Below are 17,892 nucleotides of genomic sequence, written 5' to 3' on the forward strand. Positions count from 1 at the left end.
TATAACGAATAAACCGAGCCGATCATAGTGAAAATGATCTCGACGAGAGCCGTATTTTACACGAGATCTCTGTAGGGTAACATTCCGAGATAGTTAAGCGACCCTGCGACGTTGTCAGGTAGCTGCCGACCTGCCGACCTACCGACCGACCCTCGACCGACTACCTGCCAACCGCCAGCCGCCGACCCTCCGAACGAAGATCACCAAAAAACGCACGAGTAAAGACATCTGCGCCTCGAAGAATTTATTGAAATATTAAAGATATTTATTGAAGACTTGAAGACCATTGAAAAGATCGTCGGTTATTGAATTCGGTTGTATTGACGGATCGGTCGGCTCGGTTTACGTTAATTAGTAAAGTTTTGAGTTTTAATTTCGAGTGAGCTTGTACGATATCGTACACCTCAGGACCCTACATCGACTGCTTCAGATCGACACGAATAATCGCCACGAGACGGGCATCGGGCGTCTTATAGGATTTCAAGAAATCTTATAAGATTCATAAACCCGTCCAACCTGGGTTGGCGTCACTCGCCTTATCGACACGGGTGACGTGCTGCGTACCCAACAGCTGGTCCTTCGAGCCGGATACAGCGATTATTCAACGATGCCGATCACCAGGAGCAACAAGGGATCATCGAGGGAACAGCCACTCGAACCTGCGGTTCAAGAAACCAGTCCGGAGGCAACAGAAGCGACGTCGTACGAAACATACGAGAGCTCCGCGACCGGTACGACCCAGAACACAAAACTTGAAGAGGCAACGACGCGGACACGTGGTGAAAATAGACCCGCGTCGAAGAAATCGCTACGACGTAAGGAACTGGCAGCGAGAGCAGAGCTGGCGGAAAAAGAATTGATAGAAGCACAAGCAGCCACCATAGCCGCCAGATTCCGCCTGCAATTGATTCAGGCCGAAAGCGAAGACGACGATGATTCCATTATAGAAGATCCAAAGGACCGGGAGGACCAGGTCAGGGCCTGGGTCCAGACGTCGGCGGGCAGTATGGACAAGGAGCCCGCAGGCGAGCACATTGAGAACCACCCTGTCAGCAAGGCCAACATGGAAGATTGCAACAACAGGGACCTGGCTAAGGCGATAGTGGAAGCGGTGAGGAGCGCGACGACTAAGGAGCTGCCACCACAACCCGACTACATGCACCAGTTGCCGATGTTCGAAGGCGACTGCAGGGAGTGGGTGGCCTTCAAGGCTGTCTACGAGGATACCGCTCCACTCTTCTCAAGCGCTCAAAACATGGCGCGCCTAAGAAGAGCGCTGAAGGGACAAGCCAGGGAAGGAGTCCGCAGCCAGCTGTACTCCGAGAGCACACCGGAGGAAGTAATGGAATCACTGCGGCGGTGCTATGGAAGGGCGGACGCTTTAGTCTTAGCGGAGCTAGACCGCATACGAAGACTTCCGACGATAAGCGACTCCGCCTACGACATTTGCTCACTGGCGAGCAATGTTAACAATACCGTCGCAGCGATCAGGGGGCTGCGGAAACCCCAATATTTGATGTCGCCCGAACTGCTGAAGAGCATCGTCGACAAGATGCTGACCATCCTGAGGTTCCGGTGGTACGACCACATTATCGATAAAACTGAAGGAGACCCGGACCTCAACACGATGTGCGGCTTCCTGAACAAGATGGCGGACCGGTGCGGGCCACACGCCGTGGCTGAAGTAGCAACGAAAAGACAACCATCGAGGCGACAGGCGACGCACGCCACAACCGACTGCACCGAGCGCGCAACTTCGGACAGAGTAATAATAGACAAGCCGGCGTGCCCGCAGTGCAAGGAAGGGCACCCGCTGTACGATTGTCCGAGGTACAAGGGAGCTGCGGTGCAGGAACGATGGAGAATGGCCAAGGAGTCGCGCCTATGTTACAAGTGCCTCGATGGTAAGCACCGGAAGCAATCGTGTCAACGACCGCCATGCCGCACGTGCAAGCGCTGGCACCACTACTCGCTACACAACGAGAAGCCGGAGACAGAGCCAGCAGAGAACAGGGAAGTCGCGAACAACGTGCGACTTCCCATCAACTGCACACGGATCAGCAGGGCGTACTTGAAGATGGTGCCCGTTGAAGTGTACGGGCCATCGGGATCGACGACGGCGCTGGCCCTGCTGGACGAAGGCTCCACGGTAACTCTCCTGGACTCGAGCGTGGCGAAGCAGATCGGCCTGAAGGGACCCAAGGAGACGCTCCGCATCGAGACCGTGGGCGGGAAGACCCTAACGAAGAAGGACTCGATGAAGCTTAACATCCGAGTTCGAGGGCTTCACCAGCGGCAGAAGAGGACGATCTTCGGAGCGCGCACAATGGATGACAAGAGCCTTGCACCCCAGCGACTGAAGAGGGAAACCATCGAAGGCTACGCGCACCTGAAGAGCCTGGCGGACCAGTTATGTTACGATGAACAATCCCCCAAACTATTGATTGGGCAGGACAACTGGGGACTCATCGCCGCCAGAAGGACGCGCAGAGGCAGGAGGAACCAGCCGGTAGCCTCATTCACCCAATTGGGATGGGTGCTACATGGTCTCGACGGCAACAACACCAAAGAGGTCAACTTCCTCAGCTGCGCCCATGTATCGATGCGCGAAGAGGCCTTGGACAGACAGGTGAAGGAGCACTTCACGATAGAGTCGCACCCAAGTGTCCGAGTATGGATATGGAGGCGAAGGCGTTTGACATCTTGGAGAAGGAGGACGACAGAGGTTGGAGACGCGATGACGGCCGCTTCGAAGCTCGGACCTACAATCCCTGTTCGAAGCGTTGTTGCGGTTCCGGCAAAGGCTCGTCGTGGTTGTCACGGACATCAAGGAGAGGTTCCTGCAGACAAGGATCAGGGACGTGGACCGCGACAGCCCAAGATTCCTCTATAGAGAAGACCGACGCGAGGCCGCTCCAAAGAGTATAGAATGACGTCGGTCATATGCGGAGCGGCCTGTTCACCGAGCGCGGCGTCTTTCGTTACAAATAAGAATGCCAAGGATTACAGACATCGATATCCAGAAGCCGCGCGGGCAATAGAAGGCGCTGCATTCTGGCGAGCCTCGCAGGTGGTGCGACCCCAGGAGACATAGAGCTGGGGTCGAAGGAAGAAAAGACCCTGGGCCTGCAGTGGTTCTACGAGTCGGACGAGATGGGATTCCGGACACATCCACGAGGCCCAAAGGATATAGAAGCACGGACCCCGACCAAACAAGAAGTGACTAGCGCGGTAATGTCAACCTTCGACCCTATGGGGCTGGCATCACCCGTGCTAATAGAAGGGAAAGCGCTCATTCAGAGCATTTGGCGGGGCGGGATCGACTGGGACGACGTCATCCTGGAAAAGGACGAGGTGGCGTGGAAACGCTACATGGAGAACCTTCGCATGCTGCAAGGCTTCCGAATAGCAAGGTGCTTTTCGTGCTGCAACACTGAGGGGGAGCTGCACACGTTCACCGACGCCAGCGAGAAGGCCTACGCGTGTGCAGTCTATTGGCGTCAGAAGACAGACGAGAGCACCTACCGCGTCACGCTTCTAGCAGGGAAAGCCAGGGTGACCCCACTGAGACCAGTCTCCATCCCAAGGCTGGAGCTGCAAGCTGCGCTGCTGGGGACAAGGATGGCGCAGGCGATAGCGGACGAATTGGACATCGCAGTCGGTGTAAGGACGTACTGGACTGACTCCAGTACAGTCCTGACATGGATAAAGACCGACCCACGCACGTTCAAACCTTTCGTCGCGCACCGACTCGCCGAGATCAACGAAGCCCCAAGAATGGCGATGGGTGCCTGGCTCGCAGAACCCAGCAGACGACGCAACTAGAGAGGCGCCGGCGGATTTCGACCACACGCATCGGTGGTTTAATGGACCCGAGTTCCTGACGTGGGATGAATCGCGCTGGCCCAAGCCGCGAACATTCAAGCAAGAACCGTCTGGAGAAGAGAAAGAGGCCTACCTGGTCGCTACGGCGAGGACCGCTGACGCTCAACCCACGCCCGATCCGCACAGATTCTCGAGCTGGGTCAGGTTATTGAGAGCAACAGCCAGGGTCCTCCAATTTATTGAGCTGTGTCGACCCCGGAAGGAGAGCGCCTGCGTGTCCAGACAATTGAAGCAGCAAGATCCCACGTGGAGGACGACACGAACGAAGCAACCCCGATCCACATGGAAGTTACGGACCCCGGAAGCACCTAAAGAAGCGTGGCTGCTGCTTGTTCCAATCCACTTGAAGGAAGCGGAGAAGATCCTACTGAGAGGCAGCCAACGAGAGAGCTTCGGTGAAAAAGATCCCGAACGTCACCCCAAGTTGCGACGGCTCGACGTCGTGATGGAAGATGGCCTGTTGCGCCTGCGCGGACGTATCGACGCAGCGCAATACATAGATGCAGGCTGCAAGCGACCGATCGTGCTGGACGGGAAGCACGTGATAGCGAGATTATTGATCAAACACTATCACGAGGCGTTCCAGCACGGTAACCACGCAACGGTGATGAACGAGGTGCGGCAGCGCTACTGGATCCTAGATCTAAGATCGATCATTCGAGCGACGGCCGTCTGATGCCAGTGGTGCAAGATCTATCGGAGTACACCACGACTACCGCCCACCGGAGACCTGCCGATAGAGCGGCTACGACATGGAGAGCCGCCGTTCACCTGTGCTGCCGTCGATTACTTCGGGCCCATGACGGTGACTGTAGGACGACGTCACGAGAAGAGGTGGGGTGTGCTGTTCACATGCCTCACCACGAGAGCAGTCCACATGGAGCTAGCAGCGTCAATGACGGCAGACTCAATGCTGTTAGCGCTGCGCAGGATGGCCGCCCGACGAGGAATGCCCAAAGTCATTTACAGCGACAATGGGACTAACTTCGTCGGCGCTAACAAGGAGCTCAAGCAGGCATCGAGAATGCAAGGGAAACAGACGTCGTGTCACGGGCCGCTCAGATGAACATAAAATGGAAGTTCATCCCGCCAGGAGCGCCGAATATGGGAGGCGCGTGGGAACGCTTGGTGCGGTCCGTGATGACCGCGCTGGCGGTCACACTGAAGGAAAGACACCCGAGGGAAGAAGTTCTGCACACTCTTCTGTTGGAGGCGGAGCACGTCGTCAACTCGCGACCGCTCGTCGCCAGGGAAGAGAGTTGGGAGTCAGAAGCACTCACGCCGAACCACTTCCTCATAGGGAGGTCCTGCGGAGCTCCGCGAATCGGCGACTACACAGAAGAAGACCTGACCGGCAAAAGGACATGGAGAGTGGCGCAGCGTATGGCGGACCACTTCTGGAGTAGGTGGGTCAAGGAATACCTGCCTACGCTGCTGCCCAGGAAGATCGACGGGAGAGCAGCCGGCGAGGACTTGCAGTGTGGGGATACCGTCCTCATAGTGGACTCCACGCTGCCACGCAACACATGGCCGCGCGGACAAGTTGTTCACACATACCCCGGCCCCGACAACCGTGTACGAGTCGTCGACGTCAGAACGAGCGGCGGTCTGCTTAAGAGACCTGCCTCCAAGATGATCCTGCTGGTGCCTGCAACGAGCGACGAGCCCACGCCCATAGAGTCGCCACTACAAGGAGTCGGTGCTACGCACGAGGGGGAGGATGTTGGCGACAGCGGCGTCGCCTCATAATTATAGAATAAGTTGAATAGAATTTATAATAGATTTATATAGATACGTATATAGACATAGAGTTACCTAGACATAGAGTTATAACAAATAGATAAATAACAAACAGATAAATTATATAGAGTGCATATAGATAGATAAGGATATAGATAACGTGCACATATATTTTACTAAGAATAGAACGTAAGTTGCTTTGTAATAAATAGTATACACTTTTGCCTTATTATTCCCGATAGTTTTAAGATTAGCATATTAACATAAGTGAACACGCGTCCAGCCCGCGTCCCGAAACCATGTAGCAAACAGCATTTATCTGTGTTCAGGACCGGGTATTTTGTTTATACGGGCGCGTAATATAGATTTAGCATAGAATAAGTTATATGTATCGATAGGGATTACAACATAGAATAGTTTAGTATAAGGCATTAGTATATACATTTATTAAATAAATAGATATAACGAATAAACCGAGCCGATCATAGTGAAAATGATCTCGACGAGAGGCGTATTTTACACGAGATCTCTGTAGGGTAACATTCCGAGATAGTTAAGCGACCCTGCGACGTTGTCAGGTAGCTGCCGACCTGCCGACCTACCGACCGACCCTCGACCGACTACCTGCCAACCGCCAGCCGCCGACCCTCCGAACGAAGATCACCAAAAAACGCACGAGTAAAGACATCTGCGCCTCGAAGAATTTATTGAAATATTAAAGATATTTATTGAAGACTTGAAGACCATTGAAAAGATCGTCGGTTATTGAATTCGGTTGTATTGACGGATCGGTCGGCTCGGTTTACGTTAATTAGTAAAGTTTTGAGTTTTAATTTCGAGTGAGCTTGTACGATATCGTACACCTCAGGACCCTACATCGACTGCTTCAGATCGACACGAATAATCGCCACGAGACGGGCATCGGGCGTCTTATAGGATTTCAAGAAATCTTATAAGATTCATAAACCCGTCCAACCTGGGTTGGCGTCACTCGCCTTATCGACACGGGTGACGTGCTGCGTACCCAACAGAGACTTTAACTTTGCATGGAAAGCGCAGATGAAGTAGCTCAAGATAGCAGAGGCAGTACAAGCCGCATACTTAAAAAAAACCGTTACTGGCCGCGATTCTATTTGTTACTGGTGGTAGGACCTCTTGTTAGTCCGCATGGGTAGGTACTACCACCCCGCATATTTCTGCCGTGAAGCAGTAATGCGTTTCGGTTTGAAGGGAGGGGCAGCCGTTGTAACTATACTGAGACCTTAGAACTATATCTCAAGTTGTGTGGCGCATTTACGTTGTAGATGTCTATGGGCTCCAGTAACCACTTAAGACCAGGTGGGCTGTGAGCTCGTCCACACATCTAAGCAATAATAATAATAATAATACAAGATCAAGTCATTAAAACTAGAAACTATCAGAAGTATATTATTAAAGATCCATCAGTAGTCTCAGATAGATGCCGCCTAAGCAACTCAAATCAAGAAACAATAGAACATATAACAGGGGGTTGTCCATTTTTAGCCAATAAACAGTACACAGAAAGACATAATAACGTTGCAAAACAAATCCACTCACAGTTAGCACTTAAATATAACCTATTAGATGAAACAGAACCATACTACAAATATAAACCTACAAGTGTACTCAACAATGAGTCAGTAAAACTGTACTGGGACCTAGACATCATTACCGACAAAACCACGACAAATAATAGACCGGATATTACACTAACACTAAAAGATAGAAAAATTACATACTTGATAGATATTGCAATACCTAATTCTGAAAATGTAAGGAAAAAATACACTGAGAAAATACAAAAATATATACCACTAGCAGATGAAATACGACAAATGTGGCATCAACACACCGTTAAAATTATACCCGTAATAATTTCATCAACCGGACTCATTCCAAAATCATTACACACATCGCTCTCAGAACTTGATCTTAATAAATATTCATACATCGCTTTACAAAAATCTGTAATAATTGACACCTGTTCCATAGTGCGACGATTCCTTACATCCACTACTCAAACCCCTACAACACTACACAATGAACCAACTCACTTAGAGTAAGCCCGTGCTAGGTTCACACTTACCAGCATTAGCTGAGAAAAAAAAAATATCCATAACCCATAATAATAATAATAATATTTTACTATAATGAATACTTGAGTTTCTTAAGAGAATAAACAGAAGAACTAAAAGTCTTAACACTATAACGGATCTCAAGCGAGCCTTATAAATTCTGATAAATGATACAGCGAAGCGTCGGAGGCCATTAAGTCAGGAAAATGAAAAAAATAAAATATATCCAGTAGTCTTCTGCAAAACAATGACAAATTACTGTTTTTCTGCCTTCCTTCCTACCGAAGTCGTTATTCTTGATTGCAGCTTCTCCTTTGTTTCGTACGTTTTCATAAAGAGTTTAATTCGTGACACTAATGCCCCTTTAATTTGAGACGTTTACTAGCTTCGTTTGAGGATATATTTTCTCTATTAAAATTTGGGTAAATGTGTTAAAAAAATATATTTTCTTACAATAGACTTCTTATTTCGAATTTAAATCACATTTCATTAGTGGCTTAAAATAGTGCTTAGTAATTTTATAATTTCCAAAGTTTTGAATACTATACAGCTTTCTTGAACACGGACGTTCTCGAATTAAGAAAAGGAAATAATAAACGCTCCTTCATCTTTTCAAATTATGTATACAACTCGTGAAAATCATAGAAAATAACGAGTATATATATTATATGACAAGCAATCAGACAAAATTAAATATCAGTCGAGGCGTAAAAGGTAACGCTCTAATGAAGACGCGGGAGCGGTGGACTTTTAGAAACCTTCGTATTCCATTGCAGCTCTACGAAATATGAACTTGCGAAAACTATTACACTAGTATTAAATTTATACTTGATAAATGTATAAGGTTCTGGTAAGTATTATTACTGGTGGTAGGGCCGTGCAGTTAGGTACCACCGCCCTGCCTATTTCTGCTGTGAAGCGGCTTGCAGGTGGGGCAGCCGTTGTAACTATACTGAGATCTTAGAACTTATATCTCAAGGTGGGTGGCGCATTTACGTTGTAGATGTCTATGGGCTCCAGTAACCACTTAACACCAGGTGGGCCGTGAGCTCGTCCACCCATCTAAGCAGTAAAAAAAAAAAGGTTTCCAGTTAAATTTTAACTGGAACTTTGCTTTCGGTTCGATTTTTAAATGGTCTTAAATACCCAAAAATTGCATTGATTAATACTAGCATTTCAATAATAACCCTTAATTGAATTTTAATATATTATATTTTTCAAAGATTCTAAACAGCCCTTTAAAAAATTGGCGATACAAACTCAGTGTACTTGTGTTTTATGTCTTCATTTATGTTTTATTCACATTACACGCGTCGAGAACACAGTAAAAAGTTTACAAATTCAATTCTGTTTCGGTAACATATTTTAAACGTTCCAACTTGCGAAAGAACAAGTTATTTATGAACGCTGCGGCTCGTTCATGATTCGTGAATATTTAAAATGCGCGCCACTGTGAATATTGCAGACACGTAAATATATGTAATATGGTTCACTCTAAAATATATACTGCTCACTACATACGGCCCACATATTGCTATAAATTTTCAATTTAATACGTTTAGGAAATGTCCAGAAAGACGTCTTATTTCATGAAAGTTATTTATTGTATGTATGTGTCGAGTACCACCGCCCTGCCTATTTCTGTCGTGAAGCAGTAATTAGTTTCGTTTTGAAAGGTGGGGCAGCCGTTGTAACTTTACTGGTGGTAGGACCTCTGAGTCCGCGCGGGTAGGTAACACCACCCTGCTTATTTTTGCCGTGAAGCAGTAATGCGAGCAAAACGTTTCGATTTAAAGGGTGAGGCAGCCGTTGTAACTATACTGAGACCTTAGAACTCATATCTCAAGGTGGGTGGCGGCATTTACGTTGTAGATGTCTATGGGCTCCGGTAACCACTTAACATGAGGTGGGCCGTGAGCTGGTCCACCCAGCTAAGGATTTTTTTTTGTTTTTGGTTAGATGGACGAATTATACTTACGGTTCATGAGATGCTAAGCGGCTACCAGATCCTATAGGCAACATCATACGCTGTCGTCCCCCTTAAAATTAAAACTGATCGGTTGCTAATGCATTGTATTAATATAAAAAGGTTATAGTTACTAGTAAGCTCGCAACATGCCACCATGCATCCCTCCATAAAGGCAGGGGAGCAGAAGTCACGTGTTCTATGCAAAGTGCTCACTCACCTTGTTCCCAGTCTGCCTTAGATGAGTTCTGCTCCGTCCAAGGTTCGGACGCGGGTTATTGAGCGTCAGAGGGCTTTTATTAGTTCAACTCCGACATGCCTAGTATACTGCCCATCAACGCATAAGCTGAAAAGGGCCGATTTCCTCATAACCCAAAAAAAAGTTTGACTCAAAAGTAAAAACTCAAATTAAATCAAATCCCATACGAGTTTTCAATGTACTCAGTAAGGCTTTGACATCAAGCCTCTTGGTGAGCGGTGAGGTCATTCACCCGTCTATGCAGTAAATAAAGAAACAGAATATTCTAAGCAAACCCTGAAATTCACATTTTAAATCGTATTCTCGCTAAAGTTACAAGCTAAATATCGTCAAAAATGCACGAGAGTCTACCGAAATCCATTACGCAACTTTTACGGTACTCCAAAAAGATTTAATAGCTTTAATATGAGCACTGTTTTCAAGAACGATGTCTCACGTAATGACTTTGTATTATACTAGGTGTGTCCCGGATTTCCACCAGCGGTATCGCCGTCCTCCGCCGTTGTTACGATTTTAAATTCGTACTTTTTTTTTTGTTTGATAAAAATATATATCGACTAGCGACCCGCCCTCGCTTCGCTTCGGAAACATTAAAACACACATGAAACCAAAAAAAAAAATAAAAAAAAAAAAAAAAAAGTAGCCTATGTTCATCAGGGACAATGTCGGCTTCTAATGGAAAAATAATTTTTCAAATCGGTCCAGTAGTTTCGGAGCCTATTCGAAACAAACAAACAAACAAATCTTTCCTCTTTATAATATTAGTATAGATATAGATTTATATTATCTGTTGATAAAGTTGTAGGCTTTACATCCCTTATATAGGTTGCACATGGCTGCGTCAGCAAATATAGTGGATACATTGCATATAAAGTCCTTTTTGCGTATTTTTAAGCTGTCCTGGGCTAATGTAGATACGTCTGGCTTTCACGTTTCAATGGGCTTCAAATTTGTAATCTGAAATCTGTATTTGTAAATAAACGGTCTGAGGATGTCTATCAATATTTTAACTATGTAAAATTGAAAAGAATATTTAATAAACAACTGCTGTACTTGCTAAGTGCAGAATGTGCAATAACAAGAAACTTTGTAATTCATTCGTTACGGCACATTAAATTTATTAGTCATTACAAACTTGCATCGCCCTCGGAGTAATAAAACAGAAAGCAACTCGGTAAAAGTGAAAGATGGGTTGCATTACCGTGAGATTTATATCAACAACAAAAAAAAAACAATTTCTCAATTTTTTTGGGCCTGAAGAAATTTTCGTGTTTTCAAGTACACTGCAAACGAACGCCATTGAATAAATAAATTATTTTCTTTCACACTTACTTTGATTTGAAACTGATTTTTATATTCACGCTGAAATACTTTGTTCGTCGTCTACAGAAATAAGTATTCCAGTGCACGGCTAACTCATTACGGCAGTCTCTTAAGAATATTCTATCTCGAAAAAACGTCTAGGGCTGTAACAATACAATAATAATTCCACTTAAAAAAAATTCATTTTTCTTCAAATTCAAAAATAGAAACTAATATAACTAGTCAGGTCATAAGTATTGTCACACAGTAAAAACTTTTCTTTTAGAATGCTGGCCACAAAAAAGTTTAATGAATTCGAATTTCGAATTGTTCATGGAAATAAAAATGTATACTTTTAGAATTTTACTCATTCTTAAATATGGAGTGGACGCTTAAAGAAGACCGTGTTGCAGTTTTGGTGTTGCATCGTTGCGGTTACGCGCCAATTCAAGAACTGGTCACTCTCGCTCTGTTAGGACTCCAGCAGTGATAAAAGCTGTGAAGGCGCGAATTCAAAGAAATCCCAAACGTAAGCAGAAACTGTTGGCCCTTCAGATGGGGTTAAGCAGAACCACGGTGAAAAGGGCGTTAAATGAAGACTTAGGGCTTCGGGAATATCGAAGAAAAACAGGACATCGTTTGAATGCTCGTCTAATGGACCTGAGGCTGAAGAGATGCCGCGCTTTGTTGAAGCGGTACGCGGGAAAAAAATATCGGGAAATTCTTTTTTCGGATGAAAAAATTTTTACCGTAGAAGAGAGCTACAACAAACAAAATGATAAGGTGTACGCACACAGTAGTGAAGAAGCGAGCAACCGTATTCCGCGTGTCCAACGAGGTCATTTTCCATCCTCGCTCATGGTATGGTTGGGAGTTTTTTATTGGGGCTTAACAGAGGTACATTTTTGTGAGAAAGGTGTAAAAACGAATGCAGTTGTGTATCAAAATACAGTCCTGATGAACCTTGTGGAACCTGTTTCTCATACCATGTTCAATAACAGGCACTGGGTATTCCAACAAGATTCGGCGCCAGCTCATAGAGCGAAGAGCACACAAGACTGGCTGGCGGCGCGTGAAATCGACTTCATCCGGCACGAAGACTGGCCCTCCTCCAGTCCAGATTTGAATCCGTTAGATTACAAGATATGGCAACACTTGGAGGAAAAGGCGTGCTCAAAGCCTCATCCCAATTTGGAGTCACTCAAGACATCCTTGATTAAGGCAGCCGCCGATATTGACATGGACCTCGTTCGTGCTGCGATAGACGACTGGCCGCGCAGATTGAAGGCCTGTATTCAAAATCACGGAGGTCATTTTGAATAAACTTTAGTGTCATAAGAATCTATGTTTTGTTAAGTTCATTTTGGTATATGAATGGTTACATAATGAATAAACTTGTTTCAATTATTTTACATTAAACATGTGACAGAATTTATGACCAAACTAGGTATAATATAAAAGTATCAGATAGTTTAAAACTGGTATGGATCTGATGACAATGGTTCTGAAGAAATAAAAATAAATATTTACGCTACATATAAGAAATAATATCGAAAAGGCAAAATACATACTTTTGTTATCTGTCTCAACGTACCGGTAAAACTAGAATTTATACGTACGCGCTTACTGATAATATTAGACCGTGTTCCAAATCAGATTATCATTTTTACCACGCAGTGTCTCGCCAGTCTTTTCCTTATGTCCTCGTGTCACGGATAAGTCTTTTTTTTTAATTGTCTTTATAGCCTGACGAACATACGGGCCATCTGGAGCGAAGCTACTGTCATTCATTGACATCAGAAATACTAGGACTGTTGTCAGCCAAGGCGCTGCCGACTGCACAAATTAGTCTTCAATAGTAAGTAGGTGCATAGGTATACCATTTAGAATGGGTACATCTATGACCAAAGCCGCCCTAAGGTGGACATTACGTCCTTCAGAGATGTTAAAAAAAAAAAAAAAACAGTATTACCCCTAATTAGCATACATTTTTCCAAACACTTTAAGTCACGGATGTTTTTTTAATTGATAATAATATCTTTCCCACATGGGATATAATTAGAAACCTCAATCGATTCTGTCACAATCTAAAACGTAGTTCACATTGAATTGTTAATGACAACCTAAAAATTTTATTATACCTATATTCATATACTGGTGGTAGGACCTCTTGTGAGTCCGCGCGGGTGGGTACCACCACCCTGCCTATTTCTGCCGTGAAGCAGTAATGCGTTTCGGTTTGAAGGGTGGGGCAGCCGTTGTAACTATACGTCGTAAATGTCTATGGGCTTCAGTAACCACTTAACACCAGGTGGGCTGTGAGCTCGTTAACTCATCGCGCAATAAAAAAAAAAATCAAACCATCGAATGATTTTATAATTTTTTAAAACCAATTGCAACTCATTATGTCACATTTGGCCATTCGTTTATATTAATGTAAAGGATACAATTCCACACAAACATAGTTTATAGCCTAGGTGTTAGAATACATTTGTCATTGTTAATAACATGACCATAATAAATACGACACTGTGTTCGCTGGTTCGTACTTTTATATACCAAGGGATTTACAAATTGACTGGTAGTTTATCGGAGAATATGAAACTCTTTTTATTATTTTTGAAACACAAATTAACGTCTGGTTTAAAACAAATTAATTTTTTGTAGTTATTATTTCCTAGTTTTCATTTCTTAGTTCCTTAAACAACTTCTTATACAAGTATGATACGAAAGAAGTTTACTTTCCTTATTTTCGAAATAGCTCTGCCGTGTGCAAGCGAAATTGTAAAATCGTAGCTTGTATCAAAGCGTACCGCTAGTTTTGTTGGGTGGATGTTGCTAAGTAAAACTTAGCTCAAACTGTAAATAAAAATATTATACTATTGTAAACGAGAAAGAAATGAACACCGAACAAATTGGATCACAAAGAATATTTCTCTTGAAATTAGATGCGTTACTTTCTTTGCAAACGTTTGTAAGTGGTAGGGGGAATTGCAAATCCGTACGAGTATGTATTATTGTCATGTCATTCCACTTCTTCCTACCGTGAAGCAATCGTGCGTTCTGATTTTAAGGATGAAACAGCCGACAATCGGGACTTCGATTTTTCGTCTCAATGTCAGCAACGAATTCACTTTGCGATTCGAACTGCTTGTAACCTTCAGCAATCTGCATCTGCTCAATAGATACAATTTGCTTTAGTGTTACATCAAGTTTCTTTTTCTACAGAAAAATACTACCTGGGGCTACTGCGGTCATCCACAGTGCGTTTCCAGAGATCTTTTTTGCCACGTACCATCCGGCTATGGAATGACCTCCCCTCCACGGTGTTTCCCGAGCGCTATGACATGTCCTTCTTCAAACGAGGCTTGTGGAGAGTACCTATTAAGCGGTAGGCAGCGGCTTGGCTCTGCCCCTGGCATTGCTGAAGTCCATGGGCGACGGTAACCACTCACCATCAGGTGCCCCGTATGCTCGTCTGCCTACAAGGGCAATAAAAAAAAATAAAAAAAAACATTCACACTTTTTTGTGAGTTAACGTATCGATTCGTCTGTAGATTTATTACAATGATTCTTTATTTAGAACAAAATTCAATGATTTAATAAATTATATTTCCTATTTTAATATTCTTCCTTGAAGTTTAAATTTAAATAAATTATCACGTGAAGCAACCCTGTCATCTAGACAGAGGGGAGAGGGCTCCGTGTCCTCATCAATGTACTGTCTATATTTACGTGTAAAATGAGAGGAAAGTATCGTTTGGTGCAAATGACGCACAAGTGGAGTTGAATTAAAATTAAAAATATACCTACACGAGTCATTCATATTTTCTTGTATTATTACGACTTGTATTATCTAACCTACTTGTCTGTGACGGTAACAACGTTACATATTCTTTAACTTTTCACTAACTTAAAGACGTCCTAGTAACTTGAAACTTGGTACACTTTCAATCCGGTGACAACACAACAATTATATTACTTGACCTTGATCACCGGGTTGTATTATTATTATAGTTATTTGTTATTTGTTGTTTTTATAGTTTTAAAACCATGTTTACTTTACGCATTATATTTTAAGAGTATGCGGAAAATGAACTTATATTTTACACGATAATAAATACAAATATAGTCATGTCAGTCAGTGTCTGTAAAACAAGAAAAAAACACCTTTAAAAAACAGTTCCGAAAATTAGCATTCCTTCAAGTATCGCTGCATCCAAAAATTAAGCCTCTTTTGTTGAACGAAAGGTCTTCGTTCGTTATACCACATTTTCAATTAACAGATTTGGAATTTAGCTAAAAGCCGGGGCGTAAGACTGTGTCTCATTTACAATTCTAACTACCCCGCTGTGTTTCGAACGTTTTAATTATAATAATTGAAAACCTTTCAGACAGGTCCCTTAATTTATAACACAACGTGATCAATTAATTCTGTATTCGAAATTACTCTAATTAAAAACTTAAGTAAAGAGCAAATAACGCATCAACGAAACTTGCTTTAAACGTAAATTAAAAAATATGTTTTTGTACTATTTAATTTATATGAGTCATTTTATGACTTTTTTTTTCAGTAATATTAATGTGATAAAAAAATTCACCAGTGTTATAGAAACTATTGGATTGTGCAACTATTGGTAGTCGTCGTGGTCTAAAGGATAAAACGTCCGGTGCATTCGTATGTAGCGATACACCGGAGTTCAAATCCCGCAGGCGTGTACCAATTTTTCTAATGAAATACGTACTCAACAAATGTTCACGATTGTCTTCCACGGTGAAGGAATAACATCGTGTAATAAAAATCAAACCCGCAAAATTATAACTTGCGTAATCACTGGTGGTAGGAGACCTCTTGGGAGTCCGCACGGCTAGGTACCACCACCCCGCCTATTTCCGCCGTGAAGCAGTAATGCGTTTCGGTTCGAAGGGTGGGGTAGCCGTTGTAACTATACTGAGACCTTAGAACTTATATCTCAAGATGGGTGGCGCCCATCATTAGGCGTCTTGCCTGTTTTGGATACGAAATAGTCATTTGCTCCGTTTTGAAAAATTGAAAATTAGTATTTTGTATTCATGTTCAATGTGGGCAGTAGCATCTGACATTAAATGTGTGCTAGTGCGTAAATCCGTAGCCTTAAAAAGAAACAATCTATAATATTACGGTACATAAATAAATAAATTAAATTAACTTTCTGCTCTAATAATTTTTCTGTTTGATTTAGTTTGAAAAGTACGTTTGTAACCCGATCGCATGTTCCGGATGCATGCATCCAAGGTTTAGAAGACTCTCCGAGCCGCCACACTTGGATAAACACGGAGCTCGCAGCCTTATTTACGTGAAACCTGTTTCCATGCAATCGCATCAGAGCATTAAACAATAAATTTCAATGCAGTTTTGCTGAATCAGAATATTTGCGGCGCTCTGCACTATTGAAACTGTTGACTCCTGGGAACATCAAAATTTGACATAATAATAGTTTTTTGCCCATTAATAACGACCGCTTTTTTTTTATTGCTTAGATGGATGGATGAGCTCACAGCCTACCTGGTTGCTAAGTGGTTACTGGAGTCCATAGACATCTACAACGTAAATCCGCCACCCACCTTGAGATATAAGTTCTAAGGTCTCAATATAGTTACAACGGCTGCCCTCCCTTCAAACCGAAACGCATTACTGCTTCATGGCAGAAATAGGCAGGGTAGTGTTACCTACCCGTGCGGACTCACAAGAGGTCCTACCACCAGTAAAAAGCTTTTACCGGTTGTTCCGTAGTTTTCCATATTTTTTTAAAAGGAATACCTTATCGCATATTTTGTTCGCGAGCTAACGGGCTACACCAAAAAAAGTGTAACAATGAAAACCGATACCAAAAATCGACATTTTTTCGCAGTTGTTTTCGAGGCGCTTCCCGATCACCTAGGAAACTGGTACATTTTCTAAGCCCTAACAAAAAAAACACTGAAAATGAGAAGCTTGACATAGTTCAATTAGGTATTAATTTGAAGGAAAAAAAGTTTAATTAAAGATATTGTTTTAAAAGAATAAGGGACGCTAAACGAAAAACATTTATTTGATAGTTTCAAATGTTACAATGAAAAGTCTCAAGACTTTTATTAAAGTACTAGCCCTACTCGCCCGCTTCGCTGGGCATTTAAAATTAACATAATTATTTATTAGGGATTTCAACACTCATATAAATATTAGCCTAACCATTAAGTACATGTATTTTCTACATGGATACCAAGTTTCAAGTCAATCGGAAGTTCAATAGTTATAACGGAACATCCGTAAAAATCACTGTAGATTTATATATTAGTATAGATAATATCATTTCTATCAGTATCATTGGAAGTTTGATCTCATTTCACGTTTAGGAAAATTCGAACTCACCCCTAATTTAAGAGCTACTTACAAATTCTCATCAATCCGAGAACGTTGTCTGGTATTAATGTTAATGAGAAAGGCTAATTCTATTTTGAAGCCTATCAGATTTTATTTGTTTTAGATACGTAATCGATTATTGTCTCTGACGAATTAATGCATGTATGGATATCACCGCTTTTTTTGTAGACGTTCTTTAAATCACCTATTCTCTGCTAGACATCATTTTAACGATTAAATTTATTACTGGTGATAGGACCTC

The 17,892-nt window shown here is 43.2% G+C and overlaps 1 protein-coding gene across 1 annotated transcript; it reads left to right on the plus strand.

Moving 5' to 3' along the window:
• The first annotated feature begins 991 nt into the window (after window positions 1-991).
• LOC149500300 (uncharacterized) lies at window positions 992-2,893 on the plus strand. The gene has a single exon (XM_089736710.1). It carries the CDS (start codon window positions 1,007-1,009, stop codon window positions 2,891-2,893), a length of 1,887 nt encoding a protein of 628 aa, XP_089592836.1. The 5' UTR covers window positions 992-1,006.
• The last annotated feature ends 14,999 nt before the right edge of the window (window positions 2,894-17,892 follow it).

Source organism: Bombyx mandarina, chromosome 22 (genome assembly GCF_030267445.1).
Source record: "Bombyx mandarina strain Sakado chromosome 22, ASM3026744v2".
Taxonomy (NCBI): domain Eukaryota; kingdom Metazoa; phylum Arthropoda; class Insecta; order Lepidoptera; family Bombycidae; genus Bombyx; species Bombyx mandarina.